Source organism: Ptychodera flava (genome assembly GCF_041260155.1).
Source record: "Ptychodera flava strain L36383 chromosome 3 unlocalized genomic scaffold, AS_Pfla_20210202 Scaffold_26__1_contigs__length_13983176_pilon, whole genome shotgun sequence".
Classification (NCBI taxonomy): domain Eukaryota; kingdom Metazoa; phylum Hemichordata; class Enteropneusta; family Ptychoderidae; genus Ptychodera; species Ptychodera flava.
In genome coordinates, this window is record NW_027248280.1 from 12509193 (window position 1) to 12529571 (window position 20379).

Consider the following 20379-nt stretch of genomic DNA (forward strand, 5'->3'; position numbering starts at 1 on the left):
ATATATATATATCATCTGAACAAGCGAAGTAAACTTAATGCTGCTTAACTTTACTACTAACGTTTGTGACTGTATTAAAACCATATATAGCAGCCGTATCCGAAAATTGGGTCAGACAGCGGCGGTAAATAACCTTTACACTACCAACTCATTTATCAATAGTGTACAAGATTCGCTATGTGACTTTACACTTAACCTTTCTCTTGTGAAAAGTGCATATTCCTGAGATGTGTAGGTTTGAGATGAAACATATCAAACCAAACATTCCTTAAAATCAAGATAATTTTACGTGCCCCCCCCCCCAATTACGACTCAGTAATTGTTATCCTGCTCCGGGCTGCTATCTGACGAAACACTTCGCACTGGCCCCCAACATGTTCTCACGATCAGAGTCTGACTTAAGTCACTCATCTACCAATTATTAACACAAACTTAGCTGTGCTTACACACAATATGGCGGCGAAAAAACGCGTTGCAATCGTTGGGGCTGGAGTCGCTGGCTTGGTCTCTATCAAAAGTTGTCTTGAAGAAGATGGGCTTGAGCCAACCTGTTTTGAGAGGCACGAAAGCATTGGTGAGCATGTATTGTATACCGTTAATTGTGAATAGCAATGACCGTCAAATAAGCAGGCAAGACGAGTAATTTATGTTAACATGTTAGGATGGACCACCCTATTCCGCCTCTACCATCATACTGTAAGTTTGTAAACATACCATACGCAGCGAAGTCAACTTAACGCTGCTCAACTTTACTACTAAAGTGTATAAGTGTATTAAAACCATATATAGCAGCCGATCCGAAAATTGGGTCAGACAGCGGTAAATAACCTTTACACTATAAACTCATTTATCAATAGTGTACGCAGATTCGCTATGTGACTTCACAGCTAACCTTTCTCTTGTGAAAAGTGCTGAGATGGGTAGGTTTGAGATGAAACATATCAGACCAAACATTCCTCAAAATCAAGGTATTTTTTATGTTAACCCTCTCCCTCCCCCAATTACGACTCAGTGATTGTTATCCTGCCCCGGGCTGCTATCTGACGAAACACCTCGCACTGGCCTCCCACATGTTCTCACGATCAGAGTCTGACTTATGTCACTCATCTACCAATTATTAACACAAACTTAGCAGTGCTTAGACAATATGGCGGCGAAAAAATGCGTTGCAATCGTTGGCGCTGGAGCCGCTGTCTTGGTCTCTATCAAAAGTTGTCTTGAAGAAGATGGGCTTGAGCCAACATGTTTTTAGAGGCACGAAAACCTTGTTGAGCATGTATTGTATACCGTTAATTGTCAATAGCAATGACTGTCAGATAAGCAGATAATTGGAGACGAGTAATTTATTCTTACATGTTAGGAACGACCACCCTATTCCGCCTCTACCATCATACAGTAAGTTCGAACTCACAACATACCATACGGCAGCAAGAAAACCTAGCAGAGAAGCCTCAGACAAAGCCGCTCGGCCAAATCCCCACTCTCTAAAACGAATGGTTCAATAACCGAGCTAATGGGCCGTGGATAATTTAAACACACAAACAGCAAACGCAAATTCCGCTTCAGAGGGGTTCGCTTCATGTCGATTACAGCACGTTAAAATCGTACTGCATGTTTTCATATCACAACATCTCGCTACATTTTATGTATCGCAAAATATCGCACTATAATATATGTCGTTTGACGTGCATCAGGTAAGTGCGCCACCGGCTACACAATTCTTTTGGCATACATGTGGGACACTGCTCATGTAAAATAACGTAACTGTACAACATTTAGTGCGATATTTGCGCCAGTAATTAAAATCCGACAACTGGTATGATTGCGATTATTTTACAAACACCCCTTCCCCCAAACACCGAACTTGCGTTTACCATGCGCGTGTTTCAAATATCTACGGTCTCCTTGTTGCCACAATTTTTCTTACAGCAACTCCTGCACACGATTGAACTGCGATTTATGTTGAAGTGATGAAACTAAACAATGAAAAACTTTAGATTGAAGAAAGTAGAATAAAACTATTGTCACCTGTTCCGAGTGGACCGATAAGCGTACACCATAACTACTCTCTCCTCTGACCATCAGATCAAGAATCAGTGAACATGAGACAGGTGTGGAGATTTATTACTGATGATGAAATGTGAAGAACTATCGATGTGCCTTGTCAGGCGAAAACTTTCCCATCCAAGGTTTAAGAAAAGTGTTTTACTTTTGCTTATTTTGTTATTGTGCCCGTACGAGGGCCAAACAATGTACCGGGTCTTGCTTGGGAACCTTTGCAAAAAAGTATCGTTTCTATAAATTGTCCGTCAGCAATAGGGTAGATAGGTCTGGAAAAACTTGTCATTCTACAAAATCCGGATGTGGGTCAAGAAGATAATCTTCAATATTTCCGTGATTTTTAGCTTTCTCTCTTAACTCGCTTGGTTTTCTAACAATCGAAGAAAACATTTTGGTCTGTGTTAACTCGGGTAGGTCGGGTTACCAGATACACAACTGTTTTTAGTTTTCGGTGTAACTACGGAACAAAATCACTACTTCCATAACCGCTACATACCCTTAAATCCGAGAACTTTCATTTTGAATCAGACTATATGAATCTACATGTGATTTAGGAGACATGGTAGCTCTACAGTTATCTGCAGCAGAGAAAAGGAGTTGTGTTTGTAGCGAGAGAGGCTACAGTCGTCTCTGAGGGTCATCAAAAGGTCAACCCGGCCGCCATCCACAACCTTTTGATGACCCGCGTAAACAAAGTCTATATCCTGCCACAGATATGTGCGTTTTCGCAGCTACCTATTTCAAAGCATCAACACCATTCCGATAAAAATCGTATAAAAACAAAGGTATATTCTCCAAAGTCTTGTAGCAAGTAACTCTCCTGACCCGCGCGGAAAACAGCGACGCGTCGTAGCAAATTGTCTCTTCAGGGATTCTAATAGCCAGGAGTCCGAGAGGACAGACTTAGACTTGCAACATGTATGTAGCAATAGCCTTAGCATGGAGGTTAAAAAATGATGGATTACACTTCAGATTGACAATTTTGTACCGCCCTGCGGGTCTCACACTAGACGACTGGCGATACTGGACATCACAACAAATAGTGGGTGGGAAGACAATAATGATAAGATATGCTAATTCCATCCTTTTATTCGTCTATTGCATATCGAAATGAATATATTACGGGATAGATTGTGGTCTTTGTGTCAGAGACCTTTCCAAGGGCCCTGGTTATGAAGTTATGAAGTTGCTTCAGATACAGACTACTGGCGTCAGAGTCCGATAGACAAAAATGATAGAATTTTTGAGTTGAGCAAACTATATCCTTCTACCTTGACGACCATTTGCTTTGATAGCTATTGCCATGATAGTCTATATAGCTGTCTCTCATGTGTTTGACATAAGAATTCCTGCTACACACAGGAGTGAAAAAACATTGACAGCAGATCATTTCCATTTAGTTGCATAAATATTCTCGGCAACCTAAATTGTTGGACGTTTGATAAAATGCGATTAGTTTCGTTTGAGGTGTAACGTTTTCTTGCCCCAGTACACAATTAGTCGTATCTGAAGTAGTATCAGTAAGTTATGAAATTCATATCGAATATGATACAGACGTGCAAATTTTCGATTCAAATTAAGCGGGCAGAAGTCTTTGTTGAAACAGACTATAATGTCCGCAATAGCCCAGTTTCCAAATAAAGGGGCTGAACTTCCAACGTCTTACCATTATAATTTTCTCATATTCACGTATGTTGATGTTTATGTGCGATTTGTCCGAGGTTTTGAGAGAACGCACATTTGTATGCACATGCTGCGAGCTGGCCGTTAGTGAGCAAGTTACCTTAGTCATTATGGGTGTTTTTACAAGTCAATAGATGGATAACTTAAATTTTTTGAATAAAATGTGATAAATTTTCGCGACCGGCCTCCTTCTACATTTTGAAAATTCACCGCATCTCCCCACCTTTCGATAATAACACTAACTTAGTTTGTAGAGCTAATTTTTAATAACTAATCGGTCCTGTGCACAGCGTGTCAGTCACTGGACCAGTGCCCTAAGGTAGTTGTTGGTTTTCTAACTTTATATTCTAATGTATTATTACATATGTACCACAGATTACAAATCTGTTGGCAGCGAAATAAAGTTGATATTTTCACAGACAGACATAATATAGTCCCTGTATATTTTTTGCATTTTCTAAAAATTGTGACACTTTTCTAAGTATTTAGCTTTTGATTGAGCTAATTATCACTGCATTTAAATATTTTACTAATTGCTTGCTTTCAGTAAAGTATTTCGCGTGTTTTATCAACTTCAAAGCATTCCGAAAACAGGTCACGCGTCAATAAATAATGTTTACGTAGAAAACCATGGTTAAGAAATTATTTCACTCTAAATTAAGCAAATTAGTTATCATCCCGTACTACTTTCTATTGGTAAATATTGTTGCCGGCTCCTAAACAATAATAAATACTTCAGCGGATTGTATATCTGTGGAAGAAAGTGGTTATTACGATTAGCAGAACTGTATTCATTTTGAACATTTTGAATCAGAATTTAATTATGGAAGTGAAACTAATATCTCGGCACTGAAGGAACAAAATACTGTGACAACGATGGAAGCGGTACCGGCGAAGGTACACCGAAGTTTAAGCCGTTGACATAGCAAAATTTCTTGCAGTCTCGACCGAAGACGTCAAAGCTCTCGTCAGGTTGCAAGAAAATGAACGGAAAAAAACTGTTATGGAAACGGGTCCCGAAGTTGCTGTTTTCAACGACTGGCTTTGGACAATAACAACGGTAACTTGTACCAGTCGAGCTTGACCCACGACCGTGACGTAAATTATGCCGGTTTACGTCAGCGTACAGAAACAGCGACGACGAGTATGGGCTAGATTCGCGATCGGTATCCAATTACCATAAATCACTCGTCTACGAAGATCAACAAGGGCAAATGAGTAATATTGAGTTGGCTTGATGACAAATTCAACCCGCGACCTCGGTTCGTGATAGAGGGACCGTGATAGGGACCATGCAGTGACCGAGCACCCGGGCCGAGCACATCGACAAGCGATACCCGTGTCGGCCACGACAAAGACAAATGTGATAGATGGGCTCCTCTGAAAACAAGGCGATCAGTAATTCGCAATCCTTGCAATGGTGCCAGCAAGTTCAAAACCAGTTACCCGGGCTATTCTCAAATCACCGGAGGAGTCTTCAACTTCACATTCAACATCACGGCCTCAGAAAACAACTCTTAACAGCGTCTTCTTCGCCAGATGTCCGTACACCACCGTGTTTCATTCACGTAACCGTAGATCGGACAGCCGGACTCGGACTCCGATTAGTCTAATTTCGCGTACAATTTGGAAGTTCCAGTCATTTTAATTTTTATTACAATTGATCTTTCTACTCTAAATATCAATAATTTGTTCACATGTATTTAAAATATTTAAGATTTCTGTTCTGAAACGTCTTTGTGTCTGTTTTTGTTGTCTTGGTCGAGATGGAAATACAGTGGTATGGTGAACTTGGTACGCTACATCAAATATCTGCATATGAATGGTAGAAAGTTTTCCCTTAGCCAATCAGTGAGCTCAGAGCTGAAAAAAGTTCTTTGACAGCATATCAATGCGCACTATATAGAATCTATATGCAATCAGGCCGTGTCGTGATTAGCTATTTTTTTTCTACGGCGATCGACAAAATTGGGGAACATATGTAATGATAACAGAACCCCATGGCCTTGGAGGGTACTCTGTAGCGTTCCGAAAGTATTTTCAGAGGGATACGGTGTATTCTGCCGCCAGCTTCGCTCGGAAAAGTACTGGCGGTAGAATACACCGTATCCCTCGGTAAATACCTTCGGAAATTCACAGATTGCCCTCAAAGGCCATCCACAGTAAGTGAGGCTACCCACAATCCTCCATGATCTGTACACACGGAGATCACTCACTGAACTGAAGCAAATTTCTTCTGTACAGAGAACAACTCGGTCCATATTTCAAAATTCTGGCAACATAGTTCTGATCACCATAATTTTCTGATTGCTCACTGTGAATAATGAGAAGATCAACCCTTTTTCCGCGGAGGAGATAGCAATTTTGTAATTTTGTCGACATAAATTTTTGACAGCCATACACAATATTTTCAAGGAAACTAAGGGAATAAGTTGCATCTGTGTTGGCGAAAGAAAGGGTATTGATTTTTTTTACTGTTCGTAACAAAGGAAATTTGCATGTCTGACAGGTGGTATGATGAGACCATCTTAGTTGCTGATAACTTTATCTTGACAAGTGTGCAATTTTTAGCACCTCCAAACATCAACTTCGCACTCAATTTTCTCTTGAATTTTAAACATAATCAATAATTTTCGAACATAGTCTTATCAAATAATCCTGAACTTGAATTGTAAGTTAAAAATTGTTAAGAAACTGATAAAATTGAAAAAGCCTTTAGCAAAAAATGTCTGAGTGAACAAATCAAGGGGAATTGTGGGTAGCCTCACTTACTGTGCCATTGAGCTCTGTCATATTATTTTCTCATTTCCCTTAGAGAAGATACCACTTGTGGATGTTCTCTCAAACACGTTTGCCATATGTCAAAAGGTTTTAAAAGTAAATCCCTTCTTTTTCAGATTTCGGCAACCTTTCATGGTCCGGCCATTGTTTATAGTGTGCACTGAGATTAAATTGGTGAAAGGCACGTGTTGCGTGAGATATTGAATATTACATCATACCAGTATATTGATGGCGCAAATACAGCGATCTTATTGGTTGAGACCCGAAAAGAACCGTGGTTTATCGACGATATACCACGGCTGGTATACGCGCGAGCTGTCAGCTTGAACAAAAATCTGTTTTTGACGTTCCATGCCATAAATTTAATATACTGTTATGATATAATAGCAATAAATCACACCCAGCAACGGTATACCACTCGATTCTGACCAGTTCACTCCATATGTGCACGTGCAAAAGCGAGTGCATATATGTCGTGCACTGGTCAAAATCTCGTGGTATACTGTCCCATGGTGTGCTTTATTGCACGGATTGGACGGATATTAAGATTATCAATTATGTACCATTCTTTCAGATTCTAAGACTTGTATGAACTTCTTTGAATTTGAAATCATAAGGGGGAAAACTTTTCGATAGAAAAATCAGCCCTAACTCATGAAAATATCATTTAATGAAAACGTACCACTCTCTCAAGTGCATTTTAGGTTTTTCTTGACGTCGCATGGTACTGTAACACCTTTTTAGGCTAAAGTGCTGGCTTTTGAATGACAACTGAGACAACATTTCAAACATTTGTCATAGTCCTCACCAAAACAAAGTTCTTTGCAAAATAAAAATTGCGCATTTTGTAAAGTGATGAAGTCGTCAAAAGGCCCTGTGGCCATTAGTCAATAACTCACATGACTAAATCTTCTGAGTGTGACCTTTGCTATCCGACCTTGCTGTAACTCTTGCTAGGCCCTCCGAAACGTGAATCATTTGTTCGTCGAAACTTTCTTTGACAAGAGTTCACAACTTGTAAATTCAAACCCCTCTCAAGATTATTCATACACAATAGACGGAAGACATTTACAAGCAGCTTGCGTTTGATTTGACAGCTGTATTTCTCTGAACAACCAATTTTCGGCTGATTTCTAGGTGGTGTATGGAATTATTCACCAGAGTTACGGCCTGGACAGGGAGCCGCCATCTATGATAATCTTGTAAGCAACGATAGCAAAGAAATGATGACATTTTCAGATTTTCCGTATCCGAAAGAAAACACGCCATTTATGCCTCACCGAATGGTACTTCGTCATATCCAAAACTATGCGAAGCATTTCAAGCTTGAGAAGCACATTCTGTTCAACACAGACGTTATCGACGTACAGCGCAACAACGATGGAAAGTATTGGAAGTTACAGATCAAGGACAAGGATGGCAAGCTTTCCACTGAAGAGTTTGATTACGTCATGATTTGCACAAGCGTTTACAACAGAGGAGCTATTCCTTCATACCCTGGGATGGAAAACTTCAAGGGAATTAAAATACACGTAAATAAGTATCGAGAACCAAGTAAATTCAAAGGAAAGAAGGTTATAGTCGTTGGTAAGTTACACTCCCATATACAAACGGGCATTAGTAAATTTTGTCATCTGTAAAAGCGTGCCAACAATCATCGAGTCGAGTGACATCAATAATGTAAATGAAATCGACCAAAATCAAAAAAAAAGAAATGGTATCGATGAATGATACACACTTTGTTACGACAATAAGCCACAGGCGACATAATTATCACGACCACTTTTTTTATTCTACTAGGTGGCCTTCATACGGCTGGTGAAGTATCATCGGAAATTGGAAGAAATGGCGGTGAGGTAAACACACATAGCTTTAAAAAGATGAGTATCGGTTCAAGTTAATGTAGAGCGTCAAGTTGAATGTTGTCCTAAGATATTCTAACTGACACGGTACAAAACTGCATGGACCTGTCATTACATAAGGCAATACATCATACACATTCATACTAACCTTATGTTGATAGAAAGGCGAAAGTTATTCCAAAATACAGTGGCAAGTTTGCCAATGTGCGGATTATTTGGAAACTTTGCTAATATAAAATATAAAATATATATATATATATATATATATATATATATATATATATATATATATATATATATATATATATATATATATATATATATATATATATATATATATATATATATACATCACAGCAAGTCCTCCATATCTCAATCGAGCCTTAGAAGAAAGACACTCGGATTCCAAAATCGTCATACAGGAGGAACCTTTTAAGGTGCAATGTGCCATTACCATTGTAATCGATCAAAAACTGTCCTCAGCTTTAAATCTAACCTGATTTCGATCGCGCTCGATCGTCGTACGGCACGGAGTTCGCGCGGAGAGGAGCCGCCATTTTGTTTGATTACCCTTAGAGTTGCCATGTCAATATTTGTCGCGCGCGCGACATCGCCGTCACGCCACACGCTCATTCGACCATGCATAGTGCCGGCACCGTGCGAAAGGCAAAATGTTTGCTAGAGCTTGGCCAAAAAAATACAGGAACTTTAACAGGAAATTCATGGGAAATCATTACAAACTCAACATGTTATTTTCGAATTTAGCAACCACAAAATACCCGTGTTCCTCGAAGCCCTTCAGTTTTTTACGTCAGCGACATCGCTTCGCAGACGGAGAGCGGCAGTCATTTTATTTGTTTACGTTGTTTACCAACAAACTAATAATGTTGTTCGGGAAAACTCCAAAACCGATCGATGACGTTTATCGTGCATATCTCGACGTTTACCGTGAAATATAACGGCTGATATTTTACAGTGAACGTCACTAGGATGAAGCAATATGGTTGTGGGTAATCCTATATGATAAATGTCAAATATTCCTCAAAATGATTGTTTTAAGGTAGGATGCACATCGAGAACAAATAATCGGACTCTAAAACTTTTACAATTCCTTCCTGATCTATCATTTGTGATAGATCATTTTAAAGCTCTTGATGTAAGAAAAATTCTCACTCTCTTAGTCTTTCGGTAATCGAATTGTTTTTGTTTTTCTCAATAGAATGAACACAGGGAACATGGATAGATGCCATTTTGTATTTTAAATTGGAAATTTGTTTCTTTTCTACCAAGTTTTGACGATGATCCTTGATTTTTCCTCTTGATTTTGAAAGATTAGAAATGAAAGATTCGTGGACAAAGATTTAGCAAAGGTTTAAGTATTTCACTTTCGAAGCATATTATACCTTAAAAATTTTAGTGCATATTTTTACTTGCGTTTAAGGTATACCTAAGCATGCGACATGGAGTGTTCTTTTTCCCTCGCACCTGCCAGAATGGTCTACCCTATGACATCCAACTGTTCAGTCGGTCGGCGTATCAATCTCCAACAAAAGGACTCACACTGTTAGAGAATCACTGTAAAACAAGAGTCGGTGACCATAGAAAATTTGGTTTACAAGTAAGTTGTGAACAGGGAGACATTTTGTAACAGAGAGCCTCGGGAAACTTAGAATGTATGGTACAGAATAGGTAAAGTGAATACATTAAGTCTATTGATACATTGCAATGAAACAGTTTCTACCACTTTTTATTTTTGTATCGAAATGTGCATTGCAAAGGAAGATCTAATCATATCAATACCTTCTTGATACTAACTGCTTGTATATATCCCGGTAAGTCCTTTAGTCTGATCAGTGTTATCACAGACAAATATATAACAAACTAGCAACGGGTGTTGTTCAAGGTGTGAAGCGGTTATGTAAGCCATCCATGTTTGCCTCGCCTCAGGAAGCTCTCGACTCTCTTTTCCGAAGAGTGCCGACCATGCATCCGTCGGTAGTTTCCGGATTTTCGCTAATTTTTAAGCGAAAGTATATGTTCGGCAAAGTTCGTTTTGTTGTTGTCTTGTTGTGCTGAGGAAAACTGGAACGTTTTGAGCGTCAGGGAGGTGAAATTTACCATTTAAAAAGTTCCTCCCACCTTTTTCATAAATATATAATGAGCGCGTTTGAACCAAGTCTTTTATTGATACTGTCAGATTTTACTTCATGGTTTACGGTCAATCATACCATCTTTTACACGTTCGTCAGGGAAGGTGTACTGCGGCATTTTGTAATATGACGCATTTTGTAACAACTTACGCCAAATGTAATAAGGGTATCAGCATTTTGTAATAAAATGGTCTACGCATTTTGTAATAAGGGTATCAGCATTTTGTAATAAAATATTGTTTACGCGATTTGTAATAAGGGTATCGGCGTTTTGTAATAAAACGCGTTTTGTAACATTAGTTAACGCATTTTGTAATAATTATAAACATCCGCTGATATTGTAGGTATTCCAAAATGCTTTGTGGTCACTGAATACGTAAAAATGTAATAGCATATAATAATGTCGAGATTATAGCTCACTACCAGTGCTAGGTTATCATAATAATGCCAGATAAGGGGGTCAAAGTTCAACTGATTCCCAGTATTAGTCCAACAATTATGAGTGTAATTGTTAGTAAAATAATCGTCCACTGGCGTTGGTTTCCTTATTTATTCCTTATTCCATTATTTTAACATATATGTCACGACATTTTGTTAGAAAAAGTGAATTTGACATAAAAAGGCCGATTAAAGTGGAAAATAAACAAACGAAAGATTGCAGTATTCTAAGCAACTTCTATTCGTATGATATGTGTTTCTCTAAAGTTGATTGTCGATAATTTACGGTAATAACTGACAGCTGATACAGAAATAAACACTGACGTGAAGCAGTCAATTAAAATACCGAATGATAATTTATTTTTAATCATCCCATAGACAAGAACAAAATAAAGCTATATCGACAGACCTGCCACTTTTCCTTGTATGTAAAAGATGACAATTCATATCTACTGAGCCATGGTTTTGTTTTCTCAGATCTATTTCTTTCGCATTGTGTTCGTCCTTTGAATCTACGCTATCGCCAAATGGTAAAATTTGTCAAGCCAACGAGCTAGGATAAGCTGCCCTGAAATACTATAATTAAGCTAAATTTGACTCGCTATCCTACTGGTTATACCTGCCAAATATCTGCCATTATCATTAAATGATAACAGCCATAGAAAGACAGACAGACAGACAGACAGACAGACAGACAGACATATAGATAGACAGGCATACTCAGGCACTCTTTCCTCCCTCCATCCCTCCATCCCTACCTACATAGATGCAGAGATACATACATAGGCCTACATAGATACATAGATACATAGATACATACACAGATACACAGATACATAGATACATAGATACATACATACATACATACATACATACATACATACATACATACATACATACATACTTACATACATACATACATACATTAATACTCAACAGGTCAGATATACTTCCGCTTTAGTAGCTAAACAAGTCAAATCACAATAACATAAGATTATTCTGACTATTGTAGTTTAGTTTTGTTTAGTTTACTTTAGATTACTTCAGTATAGTTAAGGTTATTACGAAAATAACGCAAAGAATGTATAAAAGCACATACATGTGGTCATTAGCGCGTTTAGCGTGTCGGGCGATGCGTTGCACTAATGTCTGAGTGCTTACTTTGAGGTATTTTCGTAATAATTATTATTATACATCTCCTTTTTTATCAAGAATATATGCACCCGTCGTTTCCGATGCATTATTCAATACACATTAGAGGCATATTATGCATCGCTTTCTTAACTGCGAGCGGGTTAAGGGTAAACGCCATCCTTGTTTGCGCGCTCATCCAACATTCGATGCACTAGCCGAGCAGCGATCATGATAAACACTTTCGTTATTACCTCATAATATTTTTCACCTTCAAACAGTCGTAAAACATTTACTTCAGTTTCTTTTATCAGAAGTTATTTTCAAAGTACAGTATTGAGTTTCGTCCACAACAAGGAGGTGGCTGCCGGTGACAGACGTCGCGCTAGGGGTTTCCTCCATGTAAGCCATTCAATGCCGCAATGTTTATCATCAAATATGAAAGTAAAGGGGTTATCGCATGCCCGTTGCGTGCCCGTTTTTACGGAAGCTTGATTCTATTGTTTGCGAAGGCAGATGGAAAATAATTTATTTTATGTTATTATATTTTATTTTATCAGAGTATCTACCTGTTGATTGCTGGTTGTCTGACATACACCAGAAAGAATGTCGTTATCATCTATTTAATAAATCAACTGAGTGTGTACACGAATGATTCTCTCAAATATATGATAATAAAGCAGTCAAAATCTAGTAGTTACCTGCCTCAGATGATCAGTTAGTAAAAATATAGCTATCTAAAATTAAGTCTTTCTAATTTGAAATGGAAGTCGGGGAGCGATCAATTTTTTGTACTTAAAACACACACTTTGTAATACCATTCCAAAGTCAATAAAATATTTGTTAATGGTTTAAAACTGGGAAAAGTTTTTAAAATTATTACAAAATGCGTTAACTGTTATTACAAAGTGCGAATTATTACAAAATGCTGATACCCTTGTTACATTTTGCGTAGACAATTTTTTATTACAAAATGCTGATACCCTTGTTACAAAACGCGTAGACTGGTTTATTACAAAATACTGCAGACGTTATTACAAAATGCGTCAGTTATTACAAAATGCGTTAACTGTTATTACAAAGTGCGAATTATTACAAAATGCTGATACCCTTGTTACATTATGCGTAGACAATTTTTTATTACAAAATGCTGATACCCTTGTTACAAAACGCGTAGACTGGTTTATTACAAAATACTGCAGACGTTATTACAAAATGCGTCAGTAATTACAAAATGCTGATACCCCTTATTACATTTTGCGTAAGTTATTACAAAACACGTCAGTATTACAAAATGCCGCAGCACAGAAGGACATGTTTATGAAACTGCTGGCGTGTTGTTGATTGGCATGAAGGAGTTTTTCTGGCCTGAGAGCTCACAAAGTAACACTGGTTGCCTCGCGACTGGCAGCACGATGCCATCTCATCGTAATTTTCGCATAATCTCGTGCAATTATCAACCAAACAAAGTCTGCAAAAATTTAATATCTTTGAAGCTCATTTTAATATCAAATGGCCATAGTCTACCGAGACGACCATGGAACAAAAGGCATGCCGCGTTGCTAGTCTGTTCTATATTTGTCTGCGGTGTTATCAAATGTAGTGTACTTACTTTGGGAAGCATACATTGTAAATCTGGCTTATATAACAACGCCGCTTCAAGCCTGAAGAATGCTAGGCCAATCAAAATGTGATATCGACAGTTTATTCTCTTTTCTATTTTTTGGTCTGATAGTAACGATATTTTGTATCAGTGAAAAGGTAGATTATAATACTTACTAGCTAAAAATATATTTTATTAGTGGCATGTTATGAAATAATAATTTGCACGTTTCGTATTTGTTTGTTTACGAGCACTGAAAAAATAAGGCGGCGCCCATGATTTAGTCGGGTACACTTACGGTTGCTCGTACAGTATGTAACAAACCTGCGCATGCGTAGTCAGTAAGCCGTTGGCGCGACTATTATAATGAGATTGCGTGACTTTTTGGGGTGCATTGTGACATCTTCTAAGTTTTAGTGATTTTGTGATCCATTCATCGCCATAGTTATGTTAGCCAATAGAAAATATTATCTAGCGTTCACAATCAGGAGAAGCGGAGCAGCCTAATTAGTTTGTTAATGTACACGAGTTCTTGCAATTACTTTGAGCCCATGCAATTTTTTGATACGTAGTGACTGAAAGTTGTTTTGAAGAGCCCTTCTGCCACAACTTGGAAAATCTCCCTACCTGCTAGTATTTGCCCTTCCCGCCATAAACATGGGTAAGCTTCTTACACTGCTCGGCCCCCTTAACAACACATGACTGTGCCTTTCCTGGCTTTACCCTCAGCAATTTAATGTATTGCCAATTAAGTTGACACTCTTGCATGCTACAAGATTCCGAAGACTGTCGCTGATTTCTCATGGCCAAATGACTACAAAAAATAAGAAAAAATGCAAATGAAGTAAAAAAAGATAAAGATTCAGTAATTAAAGACGAGTTAAGTTATTGAAACGTCGTTATTTTACGATCAACAAAAATAAGATGATCTTTCAATAATAAAATGTGCATGCAGATGCTCTGTACCTATAAGAAAAATTATATTATCGCACTACAGAGCAAAGAGATATACCCTGCATCGAAACTTACGATGGTCAATGATGAAATGCAAGATAGACTTGCACAAGGTCATATCAAACCAATGGTAGAAATCGAAGAGTTCAAGGGAAATGACGTCATTTTCAAAGATGGTACCACTCTAGATAATGTAGATGCAGTCATCTTTGCTACGGGATATGAGTTTGCTGTGCCGGTAATCGAAGACTCGTGGCTTTATGGTAATTTAGTATTTTAGAATTTTCCAATATTATAGTCATTTGACGCTCAACTATAAACGAGTCAGTCGATTTGGCTTCTTTTAATAAACCTTTCACGTACAAGGTGCATATGTTTTCTTTATTTATCATTCACAGACGAATCTGACAAAGCTGATGTGTACAAGTACATGTTCCCAGTGCGGTTAGAACATCCGGAAAGGTTGGCGTTGATAAACTTGGTGCACTCTCTCGGATCGCATTGGCCTGTAGCTGAAATACAAGCCCGGGTCGCTGCAAGGGTCTTTGCTGGGAATATTGTACTGCCTGACAAAGCAACGATGCGGAAAGACATTGGAGAGAAGATTCAGTATGAGAAAAACAAGTATTATCCCGTAAGCATTTGTATACGGAAACGTGTGTTGATGTGTTCAGTGTTTTCGTTTGTCTGGGATGTATCATAGGGAGTAATAATGAAAAATTACCCCAAAGGAGGGATAAACGTGCAGCAAAAGAATATTGACACAATGAAATAATGACTGACCAGCAAGAGATATAACGCTTGTAAAAACGCAAAAGATAAAAGCACAGATGTTCCGGGTTTGTTTTTTTTAGTGCCGACGAAGGATTGAACCTGAAACATCATCAGTGTTTTTTCTTCCGCATTTGAGGTGATGAAATGTGTGACTGTTAAAGTCAGGTATTACGCCACTATCTTCACGGGTGCATGCAGATTTAGCCGAGCGGTTTTCACTCTGATGAATCTGAGACGTTGAGTTACTGAATTCCCACTTCAATTGATTCAGTCTGGCAATTCTTATGATATCATTGGTGCATTGCGCAATGAAAGATATTTTTTACCTCTACAAATCTCTTCTCTTTTTGAAACATTTGGTACAGGTACTTGGTGGACCTCATATGGAAGAACTGGCTGAGATGTTAGGTGTGAAACCATCCTTTTGGCGTCTGCTCCTGTCGGATCCGAAACTGGCTATGGCCTACAAGTACGGACCAATGGTACCTTACTGGTATCGTGTGGAAGGTCCAGGAGCATGGCCTGGAGCGAGGGATAGAATATTGAATGCGATAGAAAACACAACCTACGCTTTGAAAGGATACCCCTCGCTCAAAGAGGAAAAATGAACAAGTTCAAATGGCAGATATTTTTAAATATTTTTGTTTCAAGATTTATAAGTCGACTAATTTCTTGTTTCGAAGATGTATATATCACAAACATCTGCAACCAACTAAGCCCACAGCTCTACAGCAGTCGAACACTGTGCGCTAGGTTAGTGATAAAACAAAGTTTTCCATTTAACGGCTAGGTTTATGCCAGGTTTTGCCCCGTTAGGCTGGTAATGTCAAATATTATTTTTCAAATTGGAGCCATATTAAACATGCCCGAAGGCTGATTTGGAAAGCTAAAGGCAGGTAGTTAACGTCACGCAAATTTTAGAGAACTAGGTAAAGTTACATGGTGTGCACATATAGTTTGCATGTGCAAACAATGATGGCACGAAATTTATGTTGAATCGAAAATAAATAAAACGTATCAACAAATAAACGAACATTTATCAGTCCGAGATATACGTGCTAAATTTAATTTTATTCCTGGTAACCTTGCTAATCCTAGAAAATTAGCCTGCGCTAGACTTTTTTCGAATTCTCAAAAACATTTCGTAAATTTTCCTGTATTTAAGTGGGTCGCATACAAGAAACAGGAAATAAGAAAAAAAAACTCCGCCCTAGGTACCCCAATTTCAATACATGTACCGGACGCACTCATATTATAATTTGCTATATCACATGCAAAAGTAAGGCTTGTCATCTCTGAACGGAAAATACCGGGATTTATTCTCTCGTCGTCCTACGTCCCGACAACCAGCGTCCAAGTCACCAATGTCGATGCGTCGGAACTTTTTGCGTCGATCTTTGATGAGCTCGTCAACGTAAATTTGTTAACAAGGCAGCCCGTATTTTTCCCACGATCGAAGTTTGTCCGACATGAAAATTTGTTAAAATCAGTCATATGTTTTAGAGACTGCCAAAATAAATCCACTCCGCAAATTTTGAGCCCTTCTGTTACGGTTTTGTGGCCCATGTAGGGGGTTATATCCGTACAGGCCCCATAATATTACGGGCGATCTATACAATGCTTTAGACATCATGTACTACCAGCATTGCTATTATCGAAAATTTAATTAAGGTCCGGATTAGAAATCAGTCATCAAAAATATCAATGGTCATTACACATGCATAGGCTGTCTTGACAAGCAGATTACTTAGAAGTGGGATAGAAAAGTTAGTTGATACACACAATTCAGAATAGCCAAAAGTTACAGCTAATGGAGCATTTAAGTCAACAGGAATTATGCTCAGGACAAGTATTATTTGATTCTTTGGACTCTTTAAGGAGGGTTGTCACTGAAGGCTGTCATGATTTGTTCAGCTGCACACTCTTCTTACTACAACAATTGTAATTGTATGAAAGAGACAGTAGTTTAAACTTTTACCAAGATCTTTAGCATTTGTTTTCTGAGTGTCAACTAAACTTTGTTATACTCAGCAACTTGTGCAGTTTAATGTTTGGAAATTTCAGAGTCTGAAAGAAAATATTTTGTTCTCTACCTCAACATTTTCAAAGTCATAGTGAACAAGTTGTCAAAACAGCCAGTCGGTAACTGTCACACTGTACATGTGGTACATTGTGTACGGGTATGATGTTTTTGCCATATTTTTTACGGAATTTTTCTTCAGACTCACAGTCACCTAACTATAATATTGCTTTTGGTACTTACACATACAAGTACAACTTGTCTATCCAAACAAGCTTTCAATAAAGAACACAAGACACACTGCATTGTAATAGTTGAGGTTTTCATACTTGTGACCAAAAATAAAATTGAAAGTTAAGTTTACGATATTGTTCTATGTTGCGTTGATTTCCTGTGTTTTCCCCTTGCTGACTTGATGGTAGGTTTTTCAAAAATCCCTGGACGGAAAACAAACAATTTTCTTTCATTAGCCACCCGGCAACATTCGGAAAGACAACCACGTGATTCTCAAGGGGAAGGAAGACTGGTTTCCTGGAAATCATGTAAGCTGTCAGGAAGTTCACAGTACAATAAATTACCCACAATTCTTTTTGATTTGTATCCTTGAAGGTTACTTTTCATATACCTTCTTCAGTTCTGTATGCAAACAATAATGTGCGTCATCAGAATAATTGATAAATAATATCAAGTAAAAGTACGTTTAGAAATTTCAGCAAAAGTTTCCAAATAACCATTAAACAACCATGGAAGTCACGTTTTGAAGGTACTACAAATGCCATACTTTTTAGGCAGCAAGTTATGACGAACTGAAGGGGTCATTCTCTGAGAAAACGTAGAATGCAAATTTCTTTTGTCATTTCCATTGGAAAAAATCAGTATCCTTTTGTTTCAAAAAACAGGTGCAACTGGTCTCCCTACTTTCCCTCACATTATTCTGTATGGCTGAAGACACAATCAGTGGAAAATTTTACAAAAATGATATCTCCTCTCTCAATCTTGCATAATTTTCCAAATCATTTAAAATGCGAAGTTCGATCGTACGGGCGACAGTGCAGTTAGCGAAATCAGATGATATTTCTCAGGGTTTCATGTTAAAATCTAGTCTTGACTAAGCACTTTATCGATGATGTCTTCGTTTTGAAAGATTAGAAAATGAACTGAATTCGATCGAGTGCGATTATGCGACAGCAAAGCTGAGCCTAGCCGTCACGCGTCGCCCAGCTTCAAGTACACGGTCATTCATCGCGAAATCCTCAGAAAATTAAAGGCACAATATATATTCAATCGAGCTTTTTACTGATGATCGAATCTCCTGCCGGTGCAATGAAATTTACGATCAGTTACACCACGCCACTCTTCTTACACCGCGATTTTTGCCCCATTCTTGTTGGTATACGTACATTGCTCTAACAGTTCTACAGGTAAACAAATGAGGTCATTATGTATCAAGCGACGAATACGGCCATCGGTTCCGAAAATTTATTACAAAAATGGCGATGAATGTTTGACAGTTTATGAATTTCTATCTTCAAACCGTTGCACAATCTTTTAACTATGTATTTATCATTCCTAATACATGCGCACCTCGGTCGTACGGCGTACTGGCCCTCGCACGCTCGGACCCTTACGTCGTTCAACCACGGTCCGCAAAAACCGTATCAGGGCCGTTACGATTAATGTGATATGATACGATACGATAAGATACGGTAAGAGATGATAGGATTTGATATTTCATGTGTTTTGCGCTTTTCACTATGTATCTTGGACGATTTATATTGAATGCCTTGAGAGCACTTAATGTTTCAAATTAAAGTCTAATCCCAATTACTAGGTGCCAGACATCTTTTGCTGTTTTACTGGATTGAGTGATTATTCCATTGCAGAATCACAACAAAATAGATAATGCAAATCAAAATTGTCGTTTTATCCTACATATACTAAAATATCAAGTGATCTATCAAAAATTCATAAAATAGTAGCAAGATTTTGACTTAAATTAGTTTTTATCACAATACCAAAATCGATGTTTTCGACCCAAAATTAGTACCCCTTCATTCTTCGCGTAAACTATTGCCACCATGTTAAACTTGACATTAATATATATATATATATATATATATATATATCTAGATATATATATATATATATAATCATATATATATATGTATGTGTTGTGTGTGTGTATATTATATATATGTCTAATATATATAATATTATATATATGTATATATTGTCTATATATATTATATATATATATATATATATATATATATATATATATATAATATATATATATTATATATATATATATATATATATAATAATAAGGAGCTTCTTGCGTAAGCTTTGATAAGAAGTACTGGCTTGAAAAAGTTGTTAGGTGCAATACCCGTTAACTTAATCACAAGTCATTGTTAATACATTTTTGTGTACAAATTGTCAATGGTCTCGTGCTGCCCCTTTATGTGTCGTGACATGAGGTGACAACGGTGACGTAGCTCCTATTCTTTGCCAAAGATCCTCCTCACAATTGAAACACGATCTCTTCAAGTCATTATCCGTAAAACCAGCACGACAATTTCAAAGACTTTACTTACACTTCAATAGTTCTTAGAGGAAAACACTTACATGTCAATGTGATCTGAAACGTGATCACTGTGAAATAATGTCAGAATCGTCCAACCATGCCTTTCTAATAACATAGTATTGTCGTTGAGAACGTCCTTTCCATTTGAAATTCATCAGCGCGTCATGGTTTTTGTTATACATTAGAAGAAAGGCTTTGTGAAATTACTGTCGAAGTATATCCTTTGAATAGCTGAGGTGTGATTGTTAAGAATTTCTTTTGAATACTGAAAATGCATCGATTCGTGTTAGTGACACACTTGATGATTAATACACTGGACAATTCTTAGAGAGTAC

General features: G+C 37.7%; 1 protein-coding gene across 1 annotated transcript; it reads left to right on the plus strand.

Moving 5' to 3' along the window:
- Positions 1 to 359: 359 nt before the first annotated feature.
- Positions 360 to 17762, plus strand: LOC139125789 (flavin-containing monooxygenase 5-like). The gene is made up of 7 exons (XM_070691884.1): positions 360 to 574; positions 7663 to 8112; positions 8326 to 8381; positions 9829 to 10005; positions 14707 to 14926; positions 15062 to 15297; positions 15803 to 17762. The coding sequence occupies exons 1-7, from the start codon at positions 454 to 456 to the stop codon at positions 16043 to 16045; spliced, it is 1503 nt and encodes a 500-aa protein (XP_070547985.1). The 5' UTR covers positions 360 to 453; the 3' UTR covers positions 16046 to 17762.
- Positions 17763 to 20379: the final 2617 nt, after the last annotated feature.